Source organism: Gorilla gorilla, chromosome 3 (genome assembly GCF_029281585.2).
Source record: "Gorilla gorilla gorilla isolate KB3781 chromosome 3, NHGRI_mGorGor1-v2.1_pri, whole genome shotgun sequence".
Lineage (NCBI taxonomy): Eukaryota > Metazoa > Chordata > Mammalia > Primates > Hominidae > Gorilla > Gorilla gorilla.
The window spans coordinates 106026405-106053201 of NC_073227.2; the positions used below are offsets into that span (position 1 = coordinate 106026405).

The 26797-nt window shown below is 36.9% G+C and overlaps 1 protein-coding gene across 1 annotated transcript in view; it reads left to right on the forward strand.

Moving 5' to 3' along the window:
- The window catches only part of ARHGAP24 (Rho GTPase activating protein 24), a 537203-nt gene that overhangs the window by 243822 nt on the left and 266584 nt on the right, over positions 1–26797 (forward strand). The window contains exon 3 of the mRNA XM_019025813.4: positions 9382–9469. Within this exon, the coding sequence (XP_018881358.1) occupies positions 9382–9469 (88 nt within the window). The remainder of the gene's footprint in view (positions 1–9381; positions 9470–26797) is intronic.

Below are 26797 nucleotides of genomic sequence, written 5' to 3' on the forward strand. Positions count from 1 at the left end.
ATTATCTCCTAGATAAGTCTGAAATCATGGTGTGGAGGACTAGACTGTCTTCTGAGGGTTTGGGGGGAAATCTGTCCCTTTTCATTTCCAGCTTCTGGTGACTGTCAGCAACCCTTGGCTTGTGGCTGTGTCACACCCATCTCTGCCTCCATGTTCATGTAGCCTCTCCTCTGTGTGAACCAAATCTCCCTGTCCCTCTTATAAGGACACTTTCTACTAGATTTAGGGTCTACCCAGATAATCCAGGAGAATCTCTCTGTCACGCTCTTTAATCACATCTGCAAAGGCCCTCTTTTCTAATAAAGTAATATTTCCAGGTTTCAGGGATTAAGACCTGACATGTTTCCGTGGCCATTATTCAGTAAGTGATACTATATTTACACATTTTCTAGGGCTGTCTTCCACAGTCCTTATTGCAAGGCAGAAAACTAAGTCTAAGGTTCCCAAATGCCCCTGTGCAACCCTGCCGTCTCCTGTCCTTTTTGTTTGCTTTTAAAATGTATGTCTAGGCTGGGCGTGGTGGCTCACGCCTATAATCCCAGCACGTGAAGAGTCTGAGATGGGCAGATCGTTTGAGCGTAGGAGTTTGAGACCAGCCTGGACATTATGGCAAAACCCCATCTCTACAAAAAATTAAAAAATTAGCCAGGCGTGGTGGCATGCACCTGGAGTCCCTGGAGTCCCAGCTACTCGGGAAGCTAAGATTTGAGGTGGCTTGAGCCTGGGAGGCTGAGGTTGCTGTGAGCTGTGATTTCACTACTGTACTCCAGCCTGGGTGAAAGAGTCAGACCCTATCTCAAAAAGATAAGTTCATTAATTAATAAAAACATTTCTATGTTTTTCTCAGTGCACAAGTAATATGTACTCATTATTTTTTTAAATATATTTTAAATAGAAAAATTTAGCAAAATAAAAATCATCTATAACCTGACTATCCAAAAATAACCTATATTAACAGTTTCATTTTTTTTCTAAGCATGTTGGCATTTTCAACGTCCTACATCTATGTTTGATGGATAAATGAATAAGTGAAGGAGCCAATAAATCACAGGACGTCTCCCTTCACAGAAGATCTGGTTAAGGAAGTGGAGCTTGGACTCCTCAAGATCAATTGTGTCTCTGACTATCAGCTGCATGCTCCTCAAATTACTGGTGCTTTACCATTCCTTCTGTAAGATGACAACAGTTCTGGCACATAGTAAACCTCTGTAGATGTTACTTATTACAGTTCAGGGTGGGAAAAGGCACTCCAAGTGGAGGAACTTGGAATGGAAATTGTTGGCGGGTGGTTTTGTGTCAACATTTGCATTAGTTTTCCTCTCAATTAAAATTTGTCAAAAATAACAAAGAGCACCTCAAGAAAGGTAGTGGGATGTTCCAGACAAATGTTGAATGCCTGTAATATTACAGAGTGGTTCATATAATACATGTATATTAAGAAAGCTAATTTCTAGGTCTCTTACAATTTTGAGAGTGTGATTCTAGACTTTTGGTTTTAGAATCAAGTCTTTCCTTCCCTCATTTCCAATGTGCCTCCTCTCACAATCGAGGAATGTCTCCATCCTTCAATGAATCAAAACATGTTGAAAAACAGAAGTGACCCTATGGTAGCTAGATTGGTGATGGCTATGCTCCCAAGAAGAATGCTCATGCAGGAAAACTCTATCTGAGAAGAAATTCATGTTCTCCTGTTCTGTCCAGTGTGGAAATTCACATGGGGTAAAGGATCCTCCGGTCTAAAAAGAAAGTGTTAAACGTTTTAAAATGAGTTATATCAGGAACACTCAAAATACTACATATCTTTTTCTCTATCAAAATTAATGCTCTCCTGTTAGTCTCCTAGGATCTGAATACCTGTAATATTAAATAATATAATGAAAACACTGTAAAATTAAATGAGCCCAGAATGATAATGCTTCTCAAGTGTAGATCTGCAGTTTACAATATAAAATAGCAAGATAAGACATCTGATTATTTGTTTCTATTTATTTGCTAATTATAAAATAGTCTCATACAATTATTTTTGTCATTTTAAATTTAAATAATGATTTGGAAATATTACATGTTTTCCTTGCTTTTGTGTTTTTATTAGCTGAGAATATAGTACATTCTACGGTGTGTACAGCTTTATTGATAGTATGCTACAGTTTTCTATAAGGAAATTTATAACAATGCTTAGGTCAGTGTTCTCCCAAAAAATTATGCATCAGAATTACTAGGGTAGATTCCAAAATGGTTACCAATTTGCAAGTCTTCCCATCTCTTTTTTCCCCCGCGTAGTACCCCAGGAATCTATGTAACTAATTTCAGAAGCTAAGAAGAAACTTGATAACTATTTATAAAACTTCCCCAAACTGCTTTAATAGCAGCCATTGATTAGAAAGAGGAACATAAACTGGCTTAACAGCTAATGGTAAATCCTTAAAGGCAGTTTGCATTTATTCCATTACTTTTTATTCACACAAATATGTATTAAGAATTTATCATGCCGGAGTCTGCCTGGTGTTCCCTGAGCTTTAATTTTCTCATTTATAAAAAGAGAAATACCTGTGTTACAGAGTAATTGGGTAAATTAATGACATAAATTACATGCAAAGTGTTTAGCAAAGTAATAATCAAGAAATATCACTAATCATCCTTATCAACATCAAACGCTATGGTATTTATTATTTGACTGCTAATTAGAGGTTTACTTGTTTTACTAACTAGTCTAGCCTTGCAAACACGATAGTAAAAACTGACTTCAAATTTTCTAGTTAGTTTATCTGTCTGTTTACTCACCTAGGTAATAATACTAGCAGATATATATTGAAACTTTACTACAATCATTTCATTATTTGGGGATTAGCAAAATATGGGCCCAAAATAGCTTAAAGGTCTGGTATATTAGATTTTTAAATATTAAAATAATAAATACTGTGTACCAGGCACTTTTGTACAAACTTCGCATGTATTAGCTAACAATGATGCCATGAAGTAGGATCTATTTTTATCCCATTTTACAGATGACGAACCTGAGGAAGGGGGAGAAATAGTTTGCCTGAAGTCATGTGACTAAAAGGTGTTAATGGGAACCTGAACCTAGGCAGTTTGACTCTAGAATAGATTTACTTAATCACAAAATTTACTGTTATCAGGAAATTATTATATAGCCAGAACACTTATGGTTACAATTTAATATTTTTCATAAGTGTACAGTATCCTGTTTCCTTTTCATAACAGGGCCTTAATATGTAATACCTGTTTTCAATTTTCTGCCTTCCCCGAGTAATTTTTGGATATAGGAATGCAAAGACTTTATTAGCCTTTCTCACCTTTATGTTCTCTGTGCCTAAGACAGGGCCTCAGACTTGCTACATGTTGTTTAATTAATATTTATTTAATAAATTCATGAAATTACTTGCTGTAAAGAAAAAAAATTGAACCGACTTATATCGTTTTAATAAAACCTGTTGAATAATATTTATTTCATCTTGATCTCACTTTCAAACCTCTGTCTAATCTCATTAAAAATGGACATATATTGTCAAGCTGAGATTTTTCTAGTTCATTGTGATGCTCATAGTCATTGTTTATGCTGGAAAAAAATCTCAACATTGTGCTTATTAAACTAACAGAGCTATTACACATGCATGTTTTTTTCCAATCCAAATTCCAAAGAATAAGATCGCTGTGCCTATTTTCAACAGCATCTACCCTTACCCCAATCTCTTGTGGTTTTGGCTCAGTGATCTGGTATTAACTAGATATGAGCTTTCTTTTTAATAGTAATTTTAGCTGACAGCGAACTACTAGTGTGGTTATGAATTGTGTCGCTTTTGCCAACTCTTAGCTGTCAAACTATAAAAGATTTTGTTTATCATATTTCATTTTGAAGTTTTAAAGATTCTTCATAAAAGGAATATTTCTTATCAGGAATAAATTAGGTATCCCATTTTGAATGTGCTAGTTAATTATTGTCATGAAATTATTGCCATATGTGCTGAACTCTTATCAAAAAGGTTCCATTTCCTTGTTGTACTTGAGCCTCTTCTCTCTGATCAGCCAAAGTTTGCCATGAGGCATATTGAACATCAAGGGATAACATGCACTTACTTAGAAAACTCAAGACACTTGCACCCTGGTTCTTTTGTCACTCAGTATTCCAGCAAGTAATTGATAGCTTTGTCACAAAAGGGATAATTGAACAGTGTGTGATTAAAAAAGAAAATTTACCAAGTGTTAGAAAGGTTAATGAAAACCAATGGATAGGTAAAACACCCCTGGGTGAAAAACAGAGAGGAACCCCTGACCACTCTTAGCTCTACTGGAATTTGGGGAAGCCGGTGACTTAAAGATTTAGCCCAATACAAGTAGGACCATGTTGCAACTAGCATGGAAGGAAACAGGTGAATAAATATCTTGACCTGTCTCTCTTGTGCTCTTCTGACATCCCGAAGTAGCCTCTCTAACCTAACCTGAAGCCAGAGATCAAGAGAGCTTGGTTTATGGAATTTATAGAGATTAATCTCTTAGAGTATGGAATAGAGTGAGGAGTGGAGAGAATATCTGGGGGAACAAACAGAGAATATCTATCGTATTTACTAAGAGAGAATTTTAAAATATCACATGGTTTTGGCTCAAGTGCATGGGGATGGGCCTTATGGAGCTTAAATCTTCCTAATTCCCATTTCTAACAGGGGAAATACTCTTCTAGATATAGAGAAAAATTGAAGTCATCTTTTACTCTTCCTTCTTTGTTTCCTGTTTAAGCTATGACTAGTTTCTGTACATGTTTCTTAACAATATATAATAATGCATCTGTAATGCAAATGTATACCATTTCTACTGCCAACATGTTTCTTGACCTTACCCTCTTATATCAAATTAATTGCTTTATGATAACAAACTTTTAAGAGTGTGGTATCATTAAATCTCCATCTGCTTTGTGCAAGAACCTACCCTGGCTCTCAGCTGCTACAGATACCAAGTGTAACATCCTCTGCCTAGGCTTAGAATTTCTACAACACATTCTCAGCACATGTAACCAACAATCTTCACTTCCTAATTATTCCTCCACATGGGTCTTTTGCTTATTGTAATGTGCTCTGCACATATGGCTCTAATTTCTGCTTTGGTTGATGTTATTTCCTCCACTTTGAAAGATTAGCCCTTGGCCACTAAATCTTAAAACCCTATCTTCCTCTTAAAACCATTTCCTTTATGTACTTTTCCTAACTAATCAGCCTGCCCTTATGACACTCTATTCTTAAACTTTTATTATATTTACTTGATTTTCTAAATACTGTCACATTCATTTGTTTTAAAATTATGTACTGTGTTATTCTTGTACTGAGAGTAAAGAGTTTATTATTTATTTCTTTCACACACTTCACATCACCTGAGATATTTAAAGAAATAATATCTGACACATGGTAGTCTGTCAACATATTACTTTCGAGTTAGATTGGGCACCTGACTTGTACTTATTTATTAGTTTGTTGCTTCTTCGGTTAATTTAGAGCAGCTATGGAAGAATTAACCAACTCACACAAACAAGCAGTGCATACTTTTTAATGACTAATTTATCTCTTAGGTGTTTTCCCTAAAGGAATACATTAGGGAGAAGCTCAAAGACTTAGCTTCATGGATGTTCTTCATGTTCTTTACAACATAAAATGTTCCTTATAAGACAAAAATTATAAGTGTATTACAGCAGTAGAGGACGTAAAAGTATGTATACTCAAGCAAGTACTGTATAATTCAGCTTTTAAAAATGATGTAGATGACTACACTTGGCATAACAACAATACATGACTTTTAAGTTTTGAAGCAGATAATAAATATCTTTTTATTTTGATTACTGTTTTGTGAAAATTGCTCTGTATGTTTATACACGCCTGTATAAACACGTAAAAGTATGGGAGAATTTATATGGTGTTAACATTGGTTATCTGTAGTGGATAAATTAGAGATTTTTGTTTGTTTACCTGCATTTTCAACACTATAAACGTTGCTAAACACTTTGAAAATAACTATCACAATTAAGACATTTCCCTTAGTTATGGACTTTACATAATTTCCATACAATGTGATCAAGTTAGCTATTTCAGTTAAAGGACTTTATTTTATTTACTGAATGACTTAGTAAATTAACCACAGTAAATGTTTGTCAATTACAGCATATCCTGCCCTAAGCCTTGTTTGTTGATATTTAAACTACTATTTTTATGTTATAATTTGTTTGAAAAACTTGTCAAAATATAAAATTTATATAATGTCAAATAAGAAAATGTTAATAAAAATTTCATCCAGAAGTAGCTGTTTCACATATACAAAAAAGACAACAAAGGATAGCATTACTTGGAGTTTTTAAATTACAAAATGTGATAGCTTAAAATTTCATGGAGGTAGCATTTATGCTAGTGTGTTGCTTGAATTCAACTTATATGGCACATGTACAGTTCAAGATCTTAAGTAGAACCTGAAGATATAGAACTAAACAGGAGCTATACATACACACACAAATACACATGTGGATAAAATGAATATTAGATGCTATGTTCTAAAACTGAGATAAATCACAAAATGAATTACTTCGCAAAGTCATTTCAGTAAGTAGAATAAATTCTTAATTGAAACAATTATTTTTACCACATTATGTAGAAACCATATAGATTAAATGTATGTAATAAAAGGTCTTTATTACAATGAGTATCTTCAAAGTATCTAGCAATTTTTTAAAAATTACTTCAAAGGTAGGGAAACAAAATGGGAAATGGGATCTATAGGCCAGAGAAAACTAGATATGATAAAAAGCAGGAAAAGGTACTTCCTGGAGGAGAACAAAGGCAATTCCTCCAACACCTCACCTTGTAAGGCATTGTGGGAGAGGGATACTTCTAACGTACAATTTCTTGGGTTTTGGTTGGAGAGTGCTATGCTTTATCAGTCTAAGCCCAGAAGGAGGGAAATGGCTGAGGACTATAATTTTCTGTGCCAAACCAAGTAGGTTGAAAATTGAGTAAAATACTACCTTAGCTAAATATTACTATTTTTTGAGCTGGGAAAAATGGACAATATAATACAGTGGACAGGAGCATGGGCTTTTGAGTTCAGCACACTCAGTTTTTAACACTGGCTTCATTATGTTAACAGTTCCCATTCACTGAACAATACACATTTTTAGCCGTTAACTATATGCCAGGCAAAATGCTTGGCATTGGTAGTAAATTAGGGAGCAAAACACATGTTATTTTTCCCTTACAGTTTAACGAGGGAGATGGACTTTAATCAATTCATCTTACAAATAACATAACTACATACAATGGTAAATCAGTCCAGGAAAAATTCAAGAATCTATGCAAGTATATTTTAGATGTAGACAATCTTAAAAATAGTATAAAATTGCCAGGGAAAGAATGTTGTCCTAAGGTAGATGGGAGCATGCTGCCATTTATAGAAGGGTAGTTGCTGGATGATAGAAAGCCACAGAAAGCAAAAAAGTGTAAGAGCAGAAACAAAAAAACCAAACATCGCATGTTCTCACTTATAGGTGGGAATTGAACAGTGAGAACACTTGGACACAGGAAGGGGGACATCACACACCGGGGCCTGTTGTGGGGTGGGGGGACGGGGGAGGGATAGCATTAGGAGATATACCTAATGTAAATGACAAGTTAATGGGTGCAGCACACCAACATGGCACATGTATACATATGTAACAAACCTGCACGTTTTGCACATGTACCCTAGAACTTAAAGTATAATAATAATAATAATAATAATAATAATAATAATAATAAAAGAAAGATGTTAGAATATTCTGGAGAAGTCAGTGAAGGGGCATTTGAAAAATTTCAGACAAGAGATAATAGTTCCCTGAAATTAGAGAGTGGTAGTAGTAGAGATACATAGTAGAGTTAATGATTTCTATATTTCTGGCTTTTGCAACTGCATAGAAGAGGGTGACAGTCACTGAGCTGGGGAATACATAATGAGAGCCAGATTTACTTGCATTTTAATTTGACTAAGTTGAGTTTAAGACATCTTTGAGATAAGTGGAAATATCAAATAAGCTTTTGAATGTATCTGAAGCTCAGAGTGTCCTAGATTAGAAATATTACTTCGATATTCATTGGCTTACAGTTGGTTATTGAAATCATAGGCCTGGATGAGATAGTATGGAGAAAGAGAGTACTAGAGTCAGAAGAGAAGAACTTATTGGATAAATCTTTTTAAAAACTCTAATATTTAAAGGTCAATTAGAGTCAGCAAAAGAGATTCAGACAACAGAGAAATTAGGGAAAAACCTAGAGAAAACAAAGAAACAAAGGAAAGAAGGTGCTTCAAGGAAAGAGTGGTCAATAGTGATGAACACTTCTAGAAAGTCAACTCACTGAAAAGTGAACATTATCAAACATGCAGCTTGTGAGTCATGTAAGTGGAATGCTGTACCCAGGCTGCAGTGGGTACAGTGAGGAAATAGATTCAGTATAGACAGTAGGCAAAGAAAAAAATAGAATAATAGCGGGAAGTCAAAGTACTTTTTTTAATGACACAGACTTTTAACTATATCTCAGCACTGAATGAAATGATCCACTAAACAGAAATTTAAAGGTAGAGAAAGGATAGCTGGGCGTGGTGGCTCATGCCTGTAATCCCAGCACTTTGGGAAGCCGAGGCAGGTGGATCACCAGAGGTCAGGAGTTCGAGACTAGCCTGGCCAACATGGTGAAACCCCGTCTCTACTGAAAATACAAAAATTGGCCGGGTGTGCTGGTGGGTGCCTGTAATCCCAGCTACACAGGAGGCTGAGGCAGTGGAATTGCTTGAACCTGGAAGGCAGAGGTTGCAGCGAGCCGAGATCGTGCCATTACAATCCCACCTGGGTGACAAGAGCAAAACTCCATCTCAAAAAACAAACCAAAAAAAAAAAAAAGAAGAAAAAGAAAAGAAAAGGAAAGAAAGAGAAGAGAGAAGAGATAATCAAGAGAAGCCTTATCACAACTATGTCTAAGTCTACCTTGTTTTCACAGCTATAAAATGGGGAAAAGAATATCTACCTCATAAGATTATACTAACAAATAATATGGTGCGGGTAGAATGCTTAGTAAAATTTCTGGCACACAGAATGTGTTTAATAAATTGGTGCTTAAGATGAATCTAGCAGCTAACATACATATTAGTCTTATACATATTAGATGCTCAACAAGTATTCATTAAATCTTGAGTGAACATAAGTCTGGCACATAATTTTTGATTATTGGGAATATAAAAGAGTCTGATGCATCTTACTGTATACTGGGTTATAGCTACACCTTGGATATTCACTGATTATAATGATGATATATGATGTTTGCTATCTGATGATGTTGATGTTTTGGGTATTTGTTTTCACAGGGTACTATTTTTCTGCCTGGAAATAAAGTTTTTGAGCATCCCTGCAATGAAGAGAACCCAGGGAAGTTCCTTTTTGAAGTAGTTCCAGGTAAGATATTTTCCTAGTCTGATTAAATTACTGTCATCCTGTGTTGGTAAAGGTGAAGATGGGTCAGACAGGTTTCATTCTTTTTTGAATCATGACTGAGAACCTTAATTTGAGGCTTGGTTAGTGTTGACGCAGATAATGACTGCAGGTTTATATACTAGTACAAATGAATGCACTCACACACACATACTCTGACCACATAACTACTGGATTTTCATTTATCCATGAGACTCCATAGTTGACCACAAGTCATGATACAGTATTTGTTCAGGACTATTGGAGATGAATTTGATTTTACAGTGCTCTTGTGATATGAAATTTGACAAGGGGTTATAGGTTGAATGCTTTGCCCAGTGGAATCACTGACATATTTCCTCACAAAATTGTATCTTCAAGGAGGTTTTGCAAAAACAAACAAACAAACAAAAAAAACTCTTACTACTTAATACTTGTAATACTGACCAAGTATTACAGTTCTGTACCTCAGCTTTGCTCCCAACCAACCACTTCCACATGTTTTGCTGGTAGAGCTGAGGACAGCTCTGCCAAGACATCAAATCCCTCAGTTAAACTTTTGAAACATCCGTTCGTTTTTCCTAGTCATCTGTATTCATTCCTGTTAGTGAACCTGATCTCCACTAAAGTCTTTGACTAACCCAGCAACAATCCCTCCAAGGCCATGTTGTCTACCTCTTTGATCAATTCTTCAACCTTTCCTTATCCCTCAATGTAAGAAAAAAGGAGGTAGGAATCTGGCTCTGGCTGACCGTTTATGTAATATTGATATTGATTTGATCACAGTCTAGGGTGGGTGTGAATTTATTTGGGTAAGTAATATGGGGTTCTTATCAATAATGCAGTCAATAAAATGTATTTTTCCCATATTTATATTAAATGCTGGGAATCTAAAATGGAAAAGCATATTTTCCCCTTGATGAAAACAGCTGTAGCACTAAGTTCATCTGGCTTATGATGGAATCCATGACTAAATGTGAATTAATGCAGCTGAAGTGCAGAAAGGTTAGTCAGATGCAATGTGTTATTTGTTTCCCTCCAGGGAGAACATATTTTAAGAAACCTGAATCTTATTTGCCTTATTAAAATCCTTTTATTCTTACTTCTTAGTGGAATACCCTGTATAGAACCAGATTCCAGATGTTACAAAGTCTTTGAAGTATCAGTAGAGGAAATGTCTTTTCTGATTTATTATCAGACAATAGCGCATGTTGGCTTTTAAATCAGCGTGGTATTGAACTGATGATTGACTCTTTATCTCCAATAATGCTAGAGGTCTACTTTTCCATTCAGTCTGCTAGCTGCAAGGAGGTTTCATCTTTTGGTGAAGAAGCTCTCAAGTAATATAGACGGATATTTTCAATACTGTTTTAGAGAGAGCCATGTCTTCAAGACCAGGAAGTAACAGATAAAACCTCTTCTCCAACATTGCTATTCTAAATCATCTGTTTCACATGCAGTGCGTATGACATAATGGCTTTTGATGAACAAAGCCTAAGAAGTTTAAGACTGTGTAATATGGAATATGAAGGTTGTCCTTTCAAACAAATTTATAGGAAATTCAAGCTTGTTTCTGTAATTATGGAGTTAAATATAGTATGTGAGTAGGTCATTTGAAAAGATGCTTCCTGAATTATTAATACAGTATGTAATAGCTGCTAAATTAGGTTTTATAATTCTAAATCATCTTACGGAGTGTGAAGAGACGTGTTCCAAATGTATCTTTGAAGACAGAGCTGGAAAGACAAAGCACTACATTGAGAATCCAGTGTCTGTGTCATTCATCCTGGTCACTGGGGCTTTACTGGTGTGCCCTTGACATCAGGATGGCATTTCTAGGCAAATGCTTTTGTACTTCTATGATAATGTGGGATCTGTATCAGGTTATTTTCATCAATATTTGCATTATTGGGTTTATTTAGGGATAACATAACAATTAATTTATCTTTGCAAATGGGAATGACAAGATAATATTTTTCAATTTTTTCAATGGTGTAATTGTTTAACATGAGAATTTGGGATGTTACAACAGAGTGTTTTTATTTGTCAGAATGCATAGGAGGCAGCAAGGATTGCAGAAATGTGGTTGGTAATGTGTACAGAACCCTCGGCAGGCCGTGGGCCTACCTGGCAGCAGATCCTCATAAAGCATATTTATTCTAGATTGGCTTTCTCTATGAAATTCTTTCAATTGCCACTTCTGAAAATCTATCATAAAGATGATGCTTACAAACCCAACAAGTGTCTATCTTTACGGATAGCTAACTCAAGCCTAACTCTCCAGAGTTTATGAGTGAGTAGGAGAGGATTACATATTTTAATTTCATCTACCCATAATGATTTCCAACAAAACTAACAACAGCCTCTAGCAAGCTCTTTGCCATATATTTTAGCACTATATGCATACGTACACATTTGTGTGTGTTACGAATACAGTTTGTCCATATGTGCACTGTATGTCCTTATAATTTTTCCATATGTATCTATATGTATAGGAATTTTTATTTTGTTTTGTTTTTGCTTTTGCTTTATGCTGAAATATCCCATGAAACCAAGGAAAATCATATTTAAAAAACACAAGAATTTTCAATAAAATTGAGCATCTCAGGTCTTTGTGTATTACTTATTTATATTTGTTTACAAATTATATTTGTATGCATATTTTAGGCTTTTGTAAAAACCTATCTGAAAATAAATCTACCATGTTTTAGGGTTGATTTCCTATAGATTCATTATCCTATGAAATGAATTATCTCTCTGAATAATGCCATGAGTTATAGATTTTTCGCTCCAAATTTTTCCTATTTCTCTACTTGTTATTCAAAGGGATATCAGCCAAATTGGCAAATTTGAAGTCTTCTCTGTCAGACATGCCAAATTTTAGACTGAAGTGAACTTTTATGGCCAAAGTCCAAGCTTTTGGGAAATGTGGTTGAGAAAGAAAGATTGGCAAATCTTTAATGAGCAGTTCTTGAAGAAAGAACATGCAGTTTGTTTCTGCTTCTCTAAATGTGTTCTAGTTGAATTTTCCTTGAAATGTCTTAAAAAAATAAAGAGTAGTTATTGGAATAATGATGCCTTAGCTTTCTTAGGAAAGAAGTTTCTCAGAGAAAAAAATAAAATGACAAAGAAACAGACAAGAAATAGGCAAAATAAGACAAAGGAGGACTATATGTATCTCCATATATTTAGAAACCACATCTTTCTTGCTTTTTAGTGTATACCTAACACCTGGAAATAGCACAGTATAACATATGGTGCTAAACAAATATTTCTTGAAGTGCATATATTTACCAGGCTTATGGAAGAATCTCAATCATATGAAACTGCCCCCACTCTGCTATGTTGAACTATTTCCTGTTGCATAGGACCTTTTCTCCCCTGTTGCCACAAAGACCTCTTTGTCACTCTAGTGGCTAAAGTGAAGAGAAACTCCTTACATGTTTCCTTTCCTACTTTTCTGCCTTGCTTTCTGATGATGAGACCAAGAGACGGATGGAAGAAGGTAGAGTTCTTCCTACACAGATGATACTGCTGGGGCATAGCCCCTTCACACTGATTGGTCGTTACAGACTTTCCTCTCTAAAGGCTGAATCTTTCACAGATGCATTTGTGGATTTTTCAGGGTCTCTGGAATTAGAAATCCACTTCACATGCTAGTATTCTCCCAGCATTGGGATAGTCCTGTTGGATGGGATACAGCGAAAGGCCTCAAAGGCCAGCTGCTTGCTTTGTGTTTATTCAGCAACTAGGAAACTCATGTACCCTGGCCTGCAACGTAAGGGAAATGCAGGCTGTTCCACTGTTGCTGCCTCCTTTGGCTTGCCACTTTCTCCAGGGGTTATCAGCTTCAGTGCCCAGCAAGGTCAGTGGCTTGCCAAGCTTCAGAGGCCATCATGAGTCCCTGACTTAGAGAAGGAGTGAGTCACTGTTCTAACACACATCAAAATTTACCAGCAATACTCTTGTTCCGATAGTTGGGAGAATTCCTAGTCCTCCCCATCAAAAAACAGTGCTGATTTTGAAAACTGCTTCTTCCAAGTAGCACTTCCTCTTTTCTAGTTTCCCCCTCAAAACAGTCAGGGCCATTTGGGTTCTCAGAAGTGCAATGCTTTCTCTCAGTAAACCTGGCAGAGAAGTGGCTAGGCACAATTTCCATTGGTCTTTTCAGCTTAGAATGTGGGGTTTTAGCCTCTTTTGGGGGGTGGGGGGTGGACCTTAGCTGCAGTTCCAGGATAATGGGGATAAAACGTTTTATTTACATCTATCTATAATCTTAGATTGGATTCCAGGAAACACGCTGATGGAGAATGACATTAGATTGTCATGGGAAAGGTTCTCTGAAGATATTTTTTCTGCAAGAAAGTGAGGAAAGCAGGATGCGACAGGAGCACCTGCCCTGCAACGCTGTAGCGACTGAAGTCTTAGCTGATCCAGTGGGGTCCTCTGAGGCTGTGATCCCTCTCAAGTTTGCTTCAAACTGAGGGGCTGGGCTTTGTTTCCTGGTGCCAACTAGTCATTGATTGGGAGCAGGAAGACAGATAAACTTGGGTGAAGCTGTTTCCTGCTGCGTTGTAGAACAATTCCCATGAGAATCTCTTTGTGCCTTCAGCAACCAATATACCAGTCTTTGGGATCTAGAGAGAGTACTACAGTATCCATTATAATGTCTATAGCCTTATCAGTATCTAGACATCTGTATTCCAGGCAATGTTCCAGGCTGTTTGCATGTACCGCTTTATTTAATCCTTACTACAACTCTATGAGGCAAGCAATGTCATTATCTTTACTCTGCAAACGACAGATCTGAGGCACAGAGAAGTAATTTGATCCAGGTTAAAAAGCTAACACTAGGCCAGGAGTGGTGGCTCACGCCTGTAATCCCAAAATTTTGGGAGGCCGAGGTGGGGGGATCACCTGAGGTGATCCTGAGGTCGGGGCTTGGATCCAAGGTGGGGGGATCCTGAGGATGGGACTTGGAGACCAGCCTGACCAACATGGAGAAACCCCGTTTCAATAGAATATTAAAACACAAAATTAGCTGGGCATATTGGTGGGCGCCTATAATCCCAGCTACTCAGGAGGCTGAGGCAGGAGAATCCCTTGAACCCAGGAGGCGAAGGTTGTGGTGAGCAGAGATCTTACCATTGCACTCCAGCCTGGGTGACAGAGTGAGACTCCATCTCAAAAAATAAAGTAAAAAAGGACTGGAGCCTATTTTCTGAAATATGAGCATGTGAAGTTATTTTTTGAACTGGAATGGATACACTGGTATCTTTCCAGACTCATTCATTAAGAATGAGAATTTTGGCACTTGATAAGAGTAGGCATTTTTGTTTTTTAGCAGCTATTTATAATACAATATATAATACAAATAGGCACTAGATAGAGATGCCCGCTTACAGTTCTTTTGAAAGCATGTTCTAAGGCTACAACAATCCCATCATGAAAAAGTGGGGAGAAACAGACATTTTCCAGCAGTGATCTTCCTTATTATGAATAAAGGTAACAAAGGTGGATTCTACGGATGGAGTGCTTTCTTATAGACAACTGTCAACGCTCTGGGATCCAATTCTCTTTCATTACCGAGTATACATTGCTGAAATTGTTCTCAGCTTCTTCACAAACTCCCTTCACATACTGGCCAAGCTATCACTCACTGTCTAACCACCAACTAACACACCTGATATTAATCATATGCTGGGACTCAGTCCATCCACCAAGCAAAGATTCATCATGGCTTTCAAGGGCAATTGTCAATATTCCAGACCCTAAAAGGCCCATCTGACCCAGTGCCTAAAATCAATATTAACGAAAAGTAGGAGGTGTTCTTTCCTCCTCCTTCCTCCAGGGAAAGAAAAGAAGAGGTGAACACAAAAGACAAGGGGATGAGGAATGAAAAGTAGCCATGGAAAAAAATAAGATAAATTTTGAAGGGTAATCTGAAGTGATTTTTATCTGCCTGGAAACAAAATTAGGCCTTCAAAAAAAAAAGATGTTATTTATCCTACCTTTAGCCACAACTATACTAATTATTTCCAATACCCTCAGACAATTACATGTTACTTTTGTACATTTCAAATTTTAAAAAGTTTCCATTCTAATTATTTTTTCCAGAAGGATTTTTTAGGAGATCGGTGAAAAGTTAGAGGACACGGGTGCCTAAAGAATCTAATAAATGCATTGATCCTTTTGCCAAAAAAAAAAAAAAAAAAAAAAAAGGCAAATACCTACCGAAATTGCACATACTTTTGAGGACTTCAGAGATTCCCTAAAATGCAATCATTGACTGTAGTTTAAGAATAATAGTTTATATTGGGAACCAAAGACTTTATTATCTCTCTCTCTCTCACCTGTTTCTCACTCTTTATCTATCTCTATTTTAGCTAATGTGTCTATGTTCCTATGCATTTATCTATTTTATCTATGTACATGTATGCATAAACTGTTATTTGTAATTATCTGGTATACCAATCAGTTTTAGACTTTTACCTCTCTGATTCAGTTGTTCTTTCTCCTGTTTCTATGATTGTGTAACTCCACAGACCTATTTTGCACATTTACAGAAGAACTTTTCCTGGATGGAACATTTCATGGGTCTGGAGGCTGTAAAATTTTTAATTTAGTAAAACTTCAACCTACTTAGATGGTTACTGCAGCTGTGTTACATAATAGGCCAGCTGAGAAATAAATAGTTATGAGATAGATTCATGGGTGTCTCTGGGAAAGAAAAAAGTTTGGCCAATTTTTGAGTTTTTGGGATAATAATGTAACAACAGCAATAAAAGTTTACCATACATGTCTGCATTTGTGACTCCTTCTGGGTTGAATAAATAATGTCATTGGCTACATTAACTTGCTGTCATTTGAAAATGTAAGCCAATATTTGGCATATATTTCATATGAAAATGTAGGAATGTTTTAATTGTGTTTTAGCATCAAGTTTAGTCACTTTCTTGATCACCAGTTAAATATGCTGCTTAGGCATTTAATTTTACAACACTCCCTTATCTTAACTTTTTTTCTTTTTTGTGTTAGTTCTGTAAGTTAAAATCCATGCAATTATATTTGTTACCCCAAAGCAGCTGTGACAATCTCTTTTTTTGTCTGCCTAAGTCTGTAGGCAGCCGTGAAGCTTGTATTTTTTTTTTTTGCTTAGTTTTAATATGTGCAAATCATTTAGAGAATGTGAGTAGGAGTTGCTTATGGTATGAAAACATAATTCTATATACACAAGTAGCTCTACATGAACTAAATAAATGCATTGGTGAAAGCAGCATGTATTAACTACGTGTTCTTTTACTTAAAGAAAGTGTTTGAGATTTTTGTTTCAAAATTCCCTTCCTACTTAAAATACATTAAAATATACACTTGAAAGAAGCTATTAACATGGTACAAAGAACATTTTAAAAATGTTTTTAATCCTTTGAAATTCTGGCTAATGTCATTTCAACCAACATACATTTGGGGCATTTATGAACTGATGGACAGCGTGATCATACGATCCTCCTGTGAAGTGTCCCTATGAGGAGTGTCCTCTCACAGTGTTGGTAGACATATTGATCCAGTCACCATCACTATTCGCTAGACCAGGGGCCAGCAAACCTTTTCTGGAAAGATCCAGAGAGTAAATATTTTAGGCTTTTGTGACCATAAGGTTTCCACTACAATTGTTCAACTCTGCCATGGTAGCGAAAACAAATGGATGTGGCTGTATGTCAATAAAATTTACTTATGGCCACTGAAATGTGAATTTTATATACTTCTCAAATATCAGAAATATTATTCTTTATTTTTTTCCAACCACTTAAAAATGTAAAAAATAGACAGTGAACCGGATTTGGCCCGTGGGCATAGTTTGCTGACCCCTGGGCTAGATAAAAAAAGCAAACCTATGAAAAGGAAGCTGAAATACTGATATAAATCACTAATCCCCACTGGTGCCACCAGAGCCAGAATTAGAACTCTGAGACAGCCTGTCTCCCCAGGCCGTGGCATTACCCATTGCCTCAAAATCATGATTCAGGAACTATTTGCCAATATTTTTATTTAGAAGTTCCATCTCTGAATAATATCTATGCTTTAAATCACATTGAACTTTAAATGTGTTAGTGACCAAACTGAAATCTTCTCTTTTAAACACCATCTCAGTTGATTTGGAATTCTAGATTCTGACCAGAACTGAAATCTGTTATGTGACTTTATGAATACCATTAATAGGAGATGGGATGTGCCTAGCATGAAAAACATTTCCCATATTTTATTCAGTCCACACAAATTCAGGGAGCTATTTACAAATATTCTGAGATTGAAGCAACTCTGGCAAGATCAAATAAGCTTGAAGTGTCTTCTAAGCTTTCCTTTATATGATGTACATTAGCTGTTTTTTGTTTTGTTTTTTGAGACAGGGTCTCACTCTGTCCCCCAGGCTGGAGCGCAGTGGTGCAATCACGGCTCACTGCCGCCTCAACCTCTTGGGCTCAAGTGATCCTCCTTCCTCAGCCTCCCGAGTAGTAGCTGGAACCACAAGTTCACACCACCATGCTCAGCTAATTTTTTTGTTTTTGTAGAGATGAGGTCTCACTATGTTGCCCAGGCTGGTCTCAAATCCCTGAGTACAAGCAGTCCTCCTCCCTCAGCCTCCCAAAGTGCTGGGATTATAGGCGTGAGCCACCACACCCAGCTTGCATTAGTATCTTAAAGCTCTAAGTATCTCACAGAAAAAACAATACATTATTTGTAAGTAAAACAAACAAACTTAAGCTTATCTTCTTAGAGGGGTAGTTTATTTCCCTTACCACCCATTTATTAACATCTCCCTGCCCCAAACCCACCAGTTTTCTTTTACCATCAGTATGAGAAATGTTCCCATAATATTCATATTTAATATTTACTGAAATATGTGTCAGGCCCTGTAATGATATATATCAGGCATTATATACAATGACTCATCTAATATAACTGCACACACACACACACACACACACAGACACACACAGAGACTGGGCATATGTGTGTGTGTGTATATATATATATATATGAATGTGAATATATATAGATATATAGATATAGATATATAGATATAGATATATAGATATATACGTGCCACAAATGGAGTTAGTGAATATATATTTTGTGTGTGTGTGTGTATATATATATATATATATATGTAAAACAGTGGTACAAATTCACATTTTTAATAAGTGCTAAAGCCAGGATTCACACCCATCTGCGCCCACAAAACCACCACATGCTACAACCTTCTTACACCAATAAGAATATGGATAGGTTTATTATCTACACTACACTGAGGCCAAATATCTGAGACTTAAGAGAAACAAGGATGACAAGAAGAAATGGGGTTATGGGTTTAAGAGTCAGTATACTCTGCATTTCATTCCTTTCTCCTCCATACTCACAGTCCTTGCATTGTCTGTGTTCTCTTCCTTCCCTATTAGATTGGAAGCTCTTGAGAAGAGACACCTTCTATCCCTGCTGCCTAGCAGAGTGCTGTCATGTAGTGTATGCTTAATGCATGTTTGTTGAATTAATGAATAAACGAGACTGCAGTTTTATCATCTATGGATTTATCACATTGGATTAGTCAAAATTAGAGTTGTCTAGGTCTGAGTTATTTAACTTGATTATTGACCTTTTTCCCAGTGCCTCCTGAGACTGGATCCTAGAGAAGTTCATTAACTTCTCAGACTCTACACGATTTTAAAAGTAGACAACATTATAGCTAGATAGGAGGAAAAAGTTCTAGTGTTCTATACTACTGTAGGGTGACTATAGTTTGCATTAATATATTATCATGTCAAATAGCTAGATGGAGGATATTGGATGTTCCAAACACAAAGAAATGATAAATATTTGAGATGGTGGATATGCAAATTATCCTGATTACTCACTATACATTACATATATTTCACAACATCACTAAGTACCCCATAAATATGTACAATTATTATGTGTCAATGTTTTTAATAAAAGAAAGTAGTACTCTCCTCATTCTTGAGTCCTTCATTAATACACCAATAGTGTCTTTTATTACTTTGAAAACAGAAGCTATTTATAAAGAAGTTATTTGCTGAAATAAATGTGATCTTTCCCATTGTTCTTTGTGATATGGTTTTAATTATGCATTCTCAGGCCATTTGTGTTCACCTGCTTCTTTTATCCAGTAATTGAAAAAGGCTTTCAATCTAATCAAGCTATGAAAATAGCAAAGTACTAAACAAATGTCAGCTGCTGTTATTACAAATAGAGTTTGTCCAGGCAGGTCTTTGTCTGTGGTAGGGCTTCTTTGAGCCACAGAAAGAGTGTGTTTGGGTGACTTGATAGCCAGTGGAGAGAAAAACCAATAGGTTAGAAACGATGTCAGAATGAGAAAGGGGAGTCATACTTCAAAGGAAAAGAAATAGATGAGGAAAACGAAAATGAGTGTGCAGCAGAACAGCTGCTGATAATTAAGAGTGAGAGATAAGCTTGTAGCCAGAAGAGCACTGGCATATCACTGAGACCTGTGCCAACTCTCAGGGAACCAAGGAAGGCTTTTTCTTTTCTTTTTTCATAGAAAACTGAGATGAAGTGGTCCTGAATGTTTCAAAAGATAAAACCCCAAGGACCATCTGCAGCCCAATAATGCATCCCTGGGACTGTCAGGCTTTCTGGCTTTAAAATGGACCTTATCTTTATTTGCCTATTGATTTGTGGGTTCATAGCTCATGCTAATCAAATATTTATATTTCAAACATAGGATTAATAAACAAAAATTCAAACTTCTTTTTTTTTTTGAGACAGAGTTTCGCTCTTATTGCCCAGGCTGGAGTGCAATGGTGTGATCTCAACTCACTGCAACCTCCACCTCCCAGGTTCAAGCGATTCTCCTACCTCAGCCTCCTGAGTAGCTGGGATTACAGGCATGTGCCACCAAGCCTGGCTAATTTTGTATTTTTTTTTTTTTTTAGTATTTATTTTTCTCCATGTTGGTCAGGTTGGTCTCGAACTCCCAACCTCAGATGATGCACCTGCCTCGGCCTCCCAAAGTGCTGGAATTACAGGCGTGAGCCACCGCGCCCAACCTCAAACTTCTATATTACATTCAAATTGCATTAACCAGCTATAGATCTTATAGGCCTCACCAACTTTTTTTTTTTTTTTTTTTTTGAGATGGAGTTTCGCTCTGTCGCCCAGGTTGGAGTGCAGTGGCACGATCTCAGCTCATTGCAAGCTCTGCCTCCCGGGTTCACACCTTTCTCCTGCCTCAGCTTCCCAAGTAGCTGGGACTACAGGCGCCTGCCACCACACTTGGCTAATTTTTTGTATTTTTAGCAGAGACAGGGTTTCACCGTGTTAGTCAGGATAGTCTTGATCTCCTGACCTCATGATCCACCTGCCTCGGCCTCCCAAAGTGCTGGGATTACAGGCGTGAGCCACCGCACCCGGCCCAGGCCTCACCAACTTTGTAGGACAGTCCCTAAACTGTTATTATGAAGGGGCACTGGTTTAAGGACTCTCTGGTCCCATATAGAAAGTTTTTCTATGAACTTCTGCTTGATTAGCACTGTTTTTAAAATAACATTTTCTGTGCCTTTCACAAGAAAGGGGAGTGAGTAGAAAGAATCTTTAGTGTATTTTTTGGCTTTCTAGGGCTTCCATAACAAGTACTACAAACTGTGTGACATAAGCAACAGAAATGTATTTTCTCAGGATTCTGGAGGCTAGAAGTTCAAGATCAAGGTGTCAGCTGGGTTGGTTTCTTCTGAGGGCTCTCTCCTTGGTTCATCTCCTTCTCCCTGTGTCTTCACAGGGTCTTCCCTCAGTGCCCTTCTGTGTCCTAATTTCTTCTTCTTATAAGGACATCAGTTGCATAGGATTAGGGCCACCCTCATCACCTCATTTTAAATTAATTACCTCTTTAAAGACCCTGTCTCCAAATGGGGTCACATTCTGAGGTATTGGGGGTTTGAAGTTCCTTGTATGTATTTTGGGGAAGCACAAGTAAGCCCATATCAGAATTAAAAAGGAAATGAGACTTAACTGTTCTTCTAAAGGCTTCTCTATTTTAGGGGACAAACTTTCCCTCGTGTTTCTGACTGACTGCTTGAGCTCCACCCTACTCCTCAAAGAAAGAAGCAGAAATCCAGACCTTGCTATATGTTCACCACACTATAATCCAGAACTCTACTTATTCCTGCCACAAATATTAAAAAAAGATGAGAGATTTAGCAACCAAAGCATTAACTAAAAACACAGGAAATAAAAATGAGGGCTGCCCAGGGGAAGAACAAATATTGTATATCTAGCTATTTTTCCTGAAAATTGACCTTGGATTTAAAATTCTCTTCAATTTTACTCTTAGCGTTTTGTTTTGTTTTGATCACTTTGCCCAAAGGAAATACATTGGACATCTAGCCTTAGTGCTGTTGTTATTGTCTTTATTTGTGTATTTTTTTCTTTTTAAGTGAAGGTTAATTTTATTTGAGGACAAACTTCTCTCTAAAAGTGGTACACCAATGCTTTAAATACAACTGTTATGCATCTAGACAGAGGCAGAAAGCCAAAGGGAGCACTTGATACATCTTATCCAGTTGCCCAAGCTTTCTGTAGTGAATTACCAACTTGTCATTTAGGATATACAGGAGCAAGGGGTGTCAAGGCAGGCAATTAAGGCTTCTGGAAAACGATTAGCGCAGGGGCATGACATAATTCAGGGAATTTTTTTTTTTATTTTATTTTTTATTTTTTTTTTTAGCAGCAATCACATTGTCCTTCTCATGACTCATTAGTTCTGATGTGTCACTTGCTTATCGGAATCACAGTGGAGATAATGACAAAACTGTGCTTGGAGGCTATTTGGCTCTAATCTCTGGGCTGTGATTTGTCATAATGGGTTCTTTGATTGAAAGACAAGTAACTCATTCCACTTTGGCTGTAACTGATGCAAATCAGTTATTATTTAAGTAGTTGGTTTATTTTGCATTTTATTTTCGATCATCCTGTCTCCCACACATAGCCTTACTGCCAACTTAATTTAATGGATATTCCCCTAATTTCCTAATACCAAGTATACAAAATTACTTATATCTGTTACTACAGAGAAACTGCCCCTTTTCCTTCCTAAATCCAGTTCTTCATCTGTCTTTGAATTCCTTCCACTCCCACCTTTTCAGGAACCGTAATCTATTGATTGTACTGTTTTTATCTTGTTATGTAATTTTGGCTCCTGTGGTGTATTCTTTTAGGATTACAGGTGTGAGTACATTAGTGTTTTCATTTAAAAAGCAAATGAATCTCATGCATACTAAAGTTTTAAAAATATGAACATACGATCATGCTATTAGTTCTCTGAGTTTATAAAAAAAATAATAATCTCTTAACCACACTTCTCCCATCATCCAGCACCTCAAGTGTTTTGCTTCTTTTTGCAACAAAACTATACCACACTCATTCCAAGTTCTAGCTTTGTTCAAATCAACTTTTGTCCCCTCATTCCACCAGATTTTTTTTTTACTAATGACATTGATGACAGCTGATTTTTCTTTATCCATTGATTACGTTTTAATCCTCATAATAATTGCCCAATCAGAATCATTTGACCCAGTTGATTACTCCTTTTTTCTGGGTACACATTCTTCATTTGGCTTTTAGGACACTAACTTTCTTAGTTTTCATCCTACTCTATTGTCCCTGTCTCTTAGTCACCATTACTTGTTAGTCTTCTTCTCCCTTACCTCATCATGTCAGAGGGCCCTTGGACTCAGTCTTGGTCCTCTTTGTCCTGGAGCACTGCAGTATTCTACTAGCTTGTCTTCAGACTCTAGTCTTCCCTCACTCTCTTCTCTTCCATACACTGTAGCCAGAGTGATATTTTTAATAGACTTAATTTTTAGAGCAGTTTTAGGTTTATAAAACATTACATTAAAAAGTACATAGAGCTCCCATATACAGTGATATTTTTTATATTCAAGTATGATCAAGTCACCTCCTATTTTTTAAAAAAATCTATCACAGTCTACAGGGCTATAGCCTATAACTACCCCCGATGTATTTTATTTTTCTCTCTTGCTCTGTGTACTCTACCACATTGACTTTCTTTGAGTTTCTCAAATGTGCAATGCATCACACTAACCACAAGCCCTTTATATATGCTGTTCCCTCTTTTTAGAATGGCTCCTCCCATCATTCCAAGATTCATAAGATAACTACTATTCATCTCTCAAATGGTATGTCAATTGCTGCTTCTTTAGAAAAGAAACTCGATCCTCGCTCACAGGATGTCTTAACCCACTTTGAAGGCCCATGATCTGTACTTCTTGCCTTTTCTTATATAAATAATGTCTGTCTCTCACTCAAGAATGTAAGTTCCATGAGAGCTAGAACTTTGTTTTGCTCATCATCTTATTTCCAGTGTACAGCAAATTGCCTGACATGTCATAACCATTTATAAATATTTGTTGAACAAAAGAAAGAAAGAAGGAAGGAAGGAAGGAAGGCACAGGAAGTTAGTGTAATGTAGAAATGGGTAGCTTCTGGGGTTACTAATCAGAAACCCTGAGTGCTACACTAATTCTGTGATTCAATTCGAATTCAAAGTTTGGTTAAGTTAATCAAACATTTAGTAAGAATCAGCAATGAGCAAGATATTATGTGCCAAATTCTTATCCTCAAGAAACTATTGTTTATCATCCAATAAACATCATGTAGAGGTGGAATTCTGCTGAACACTCAAGGAACACCGATCAAGTCCATTATTGAAGCAATCGAGTACTTACAAAACTAGTAAGTAGGTACAGGAGAAGAGATTTTTGTTTCTGCTGTGTCTCTTAGGCAATTTCTCTAATTCTTGTGGCATCCACTTCCTCAACAGTTAAGTGAATGTTACACTGTGGAGCTAACAGATGAGACAATGTATGTGAATGTCTGTAAACTAGTGTCACCCAAATGAGGATGGTGATCTGTGTAAATTAGTATAAACTATCCCACTAGTCTACCATCATATGTGCCTAACTTGTCCTAAACTCAGCTTTCTTTAATGAAACCTCATTATTTCTAATGTGTTCAAATTCAATGATAAGTTTTAGTAACATCTTTTCTGTCATCTTTCCCCTAGTCGATGTGTGAAAATCAATTGATGTGAAGGTACTCAATGGAAAAAGAATGAGATGATCATTCTTTCACCAGCACACAGCTGGTGAAAAAATAATGGTTTTGTTTGTTTGTTTGTTTGTTTGTTTGTTTTTTGCATGATGGTATAACCTTCCTTCTCTAAATGCTGGAAGTCCAGACTTGAGTCATAAGTGACCCCTCTCCCCAGTGCCTATGAACTGGTGCCCAAATGTAAAATTCACCCATTCTGTTCAGCCCTTTGTTAACCTGTAGACTCTAGTGGATTTGATTTCTGCTTCCTTTGAGATGAATATCTCCTGTACTTCCTGGAAGCCAGCAGTGCCATTTCATTAGCAGTCTGAAACACAAAGCCTCAAAGCCATCACTATACTACTGTTGGGATGACTCTTAATGGAACTAATTGTTCATAGGAAACTCTAGGCAGCAAACTGGTTGTGGGCTCAGTCTGATGGTCACTGACTTAATTACACAGAAGGAGCCAAGCACAATGGCTCAGTATGTTAATCGTGGCTGAAAATATGATCTCCATGCAAAGTGCAATATTGCCATGTTCTTGCTGCTCAAAATAATTGGGAGCAGCAAGGAAATGATAATATTGCACTTTTTCAACTATTTGAACCCTGGAGCTGTTACATGTAATCGCTTTCATGACATTTTCAAATTCACTCTTTCTTTCAGGTCACTTATTTGAAAATATGAAAAGGCATAGAATCCTAACACCAACCAACAATGTTAATAATTGTATTGAAAGCGTTGATGTAAAGGCTCTACAGTGAAAGGAAGGAAGCCGGCTCATACTTAGCAACATTCTACTTAGCTGTCTTTCCACTCTTCCATATTCTCTTTGATTATATTAGTATTAAATTTTCTTGATTTTGTCAGTGTAAGTAGGAATACCACTGCCATTCCTAGTGTGCTTGGTTTATGTAGGCTGGAGTGCAGTGGTGTGATCTCGGCTCACTGCAACCTCCACCTCCCAGGTTCAGGTGATTTTCATGCCTCAGCCTCCCAAGTAGCTGAGATTAAAGGCGCCCACCACCATGCCCGGCTAATTTTTGTATTTTTAGTAGAGACAGAGTTTCACCATGTTGGCCAGGCTCGTCTCGAATTCCTGACCTCAGGTGATCCACCCACCTCGGCCTCCCAGAGTACATCTATCTTTTTTATTGTGGCCACTCTATTGGGTAGGAAGTGGTATCTCATTGTGGTTTATTTGCATTTCCCTAATGCTAATTAATATTGACTAACTTTTCATGTGCCTTTGACCATTTGCATATATCTCCTTTGGAGAAATGTGTTTTCAAATCTTTGGCCTAGTTTTCATTTGGGCTTTTATTATTATTATTATTATTATTATTATTGTCAGGTTATAAGAGTTCTTTATATAGTCTAGGTACAAACCTCTTGTCAGATATAAAACCTATAATATTTTCTCCTATCCCATGAGTTGTTCTTTTACTTTACTGATGGTGTCCTTGAACCACAGAAGTTTTTAATTTTGATAAAATCCAATTTATCTCTTTTGTCTTTGATCACCTTCTGTCATGTCTAAGCAGGCTTTGCCTAAATCAAGGTCATGAAGGTTTATCCCCATATTTTCTTTTAAGAGTTTTATAATTTAGCTCTTACATTTATGTCTATTATTCACCTTGAGTTAATTTTTTGTGTATGGTATAAGAAAGGAATCTAACTTCATTTTTTGCATGTGGATTGTCTAGTTTTTCCAGCACCACGTGTTGAACACAGTATTTTTGTTCCCATTGGATTGTCTTTGTATCATTTTCATTTTTTAAAGTATGAGTTTTTCTCCCTCTGGTTGAGTCAGCTGCAGATGGCATAAGACCAGGCATGTTTCTTAAAAAGTCTCATTCTTTAATTTTCAATAATTCTCTTGTCTGCTGCCTGCTGTCTATTTTAGCTGGAGGGAGGATCCCCAGGTTCTAGCCTGAGAACACCATGGATTGCCTTTTGATGTTATTAAAGCCTTGAAAATAAAAGAAGCATTTAGAGACCATGCCACACCTGACTCCTCTGTTGACTGATTTTCTTGCCACGACCTTGCCCCTTTCCTAGCTTCAGGCCAGGAGGACTGCTTGGGCTCCCCCACCTAGCTCTCTTCTTGCTTGCCTCCCTCTCCCCTGCCTCCCTGGTGCAGTAGGCTTTGTAATTTGAGTCTACCCA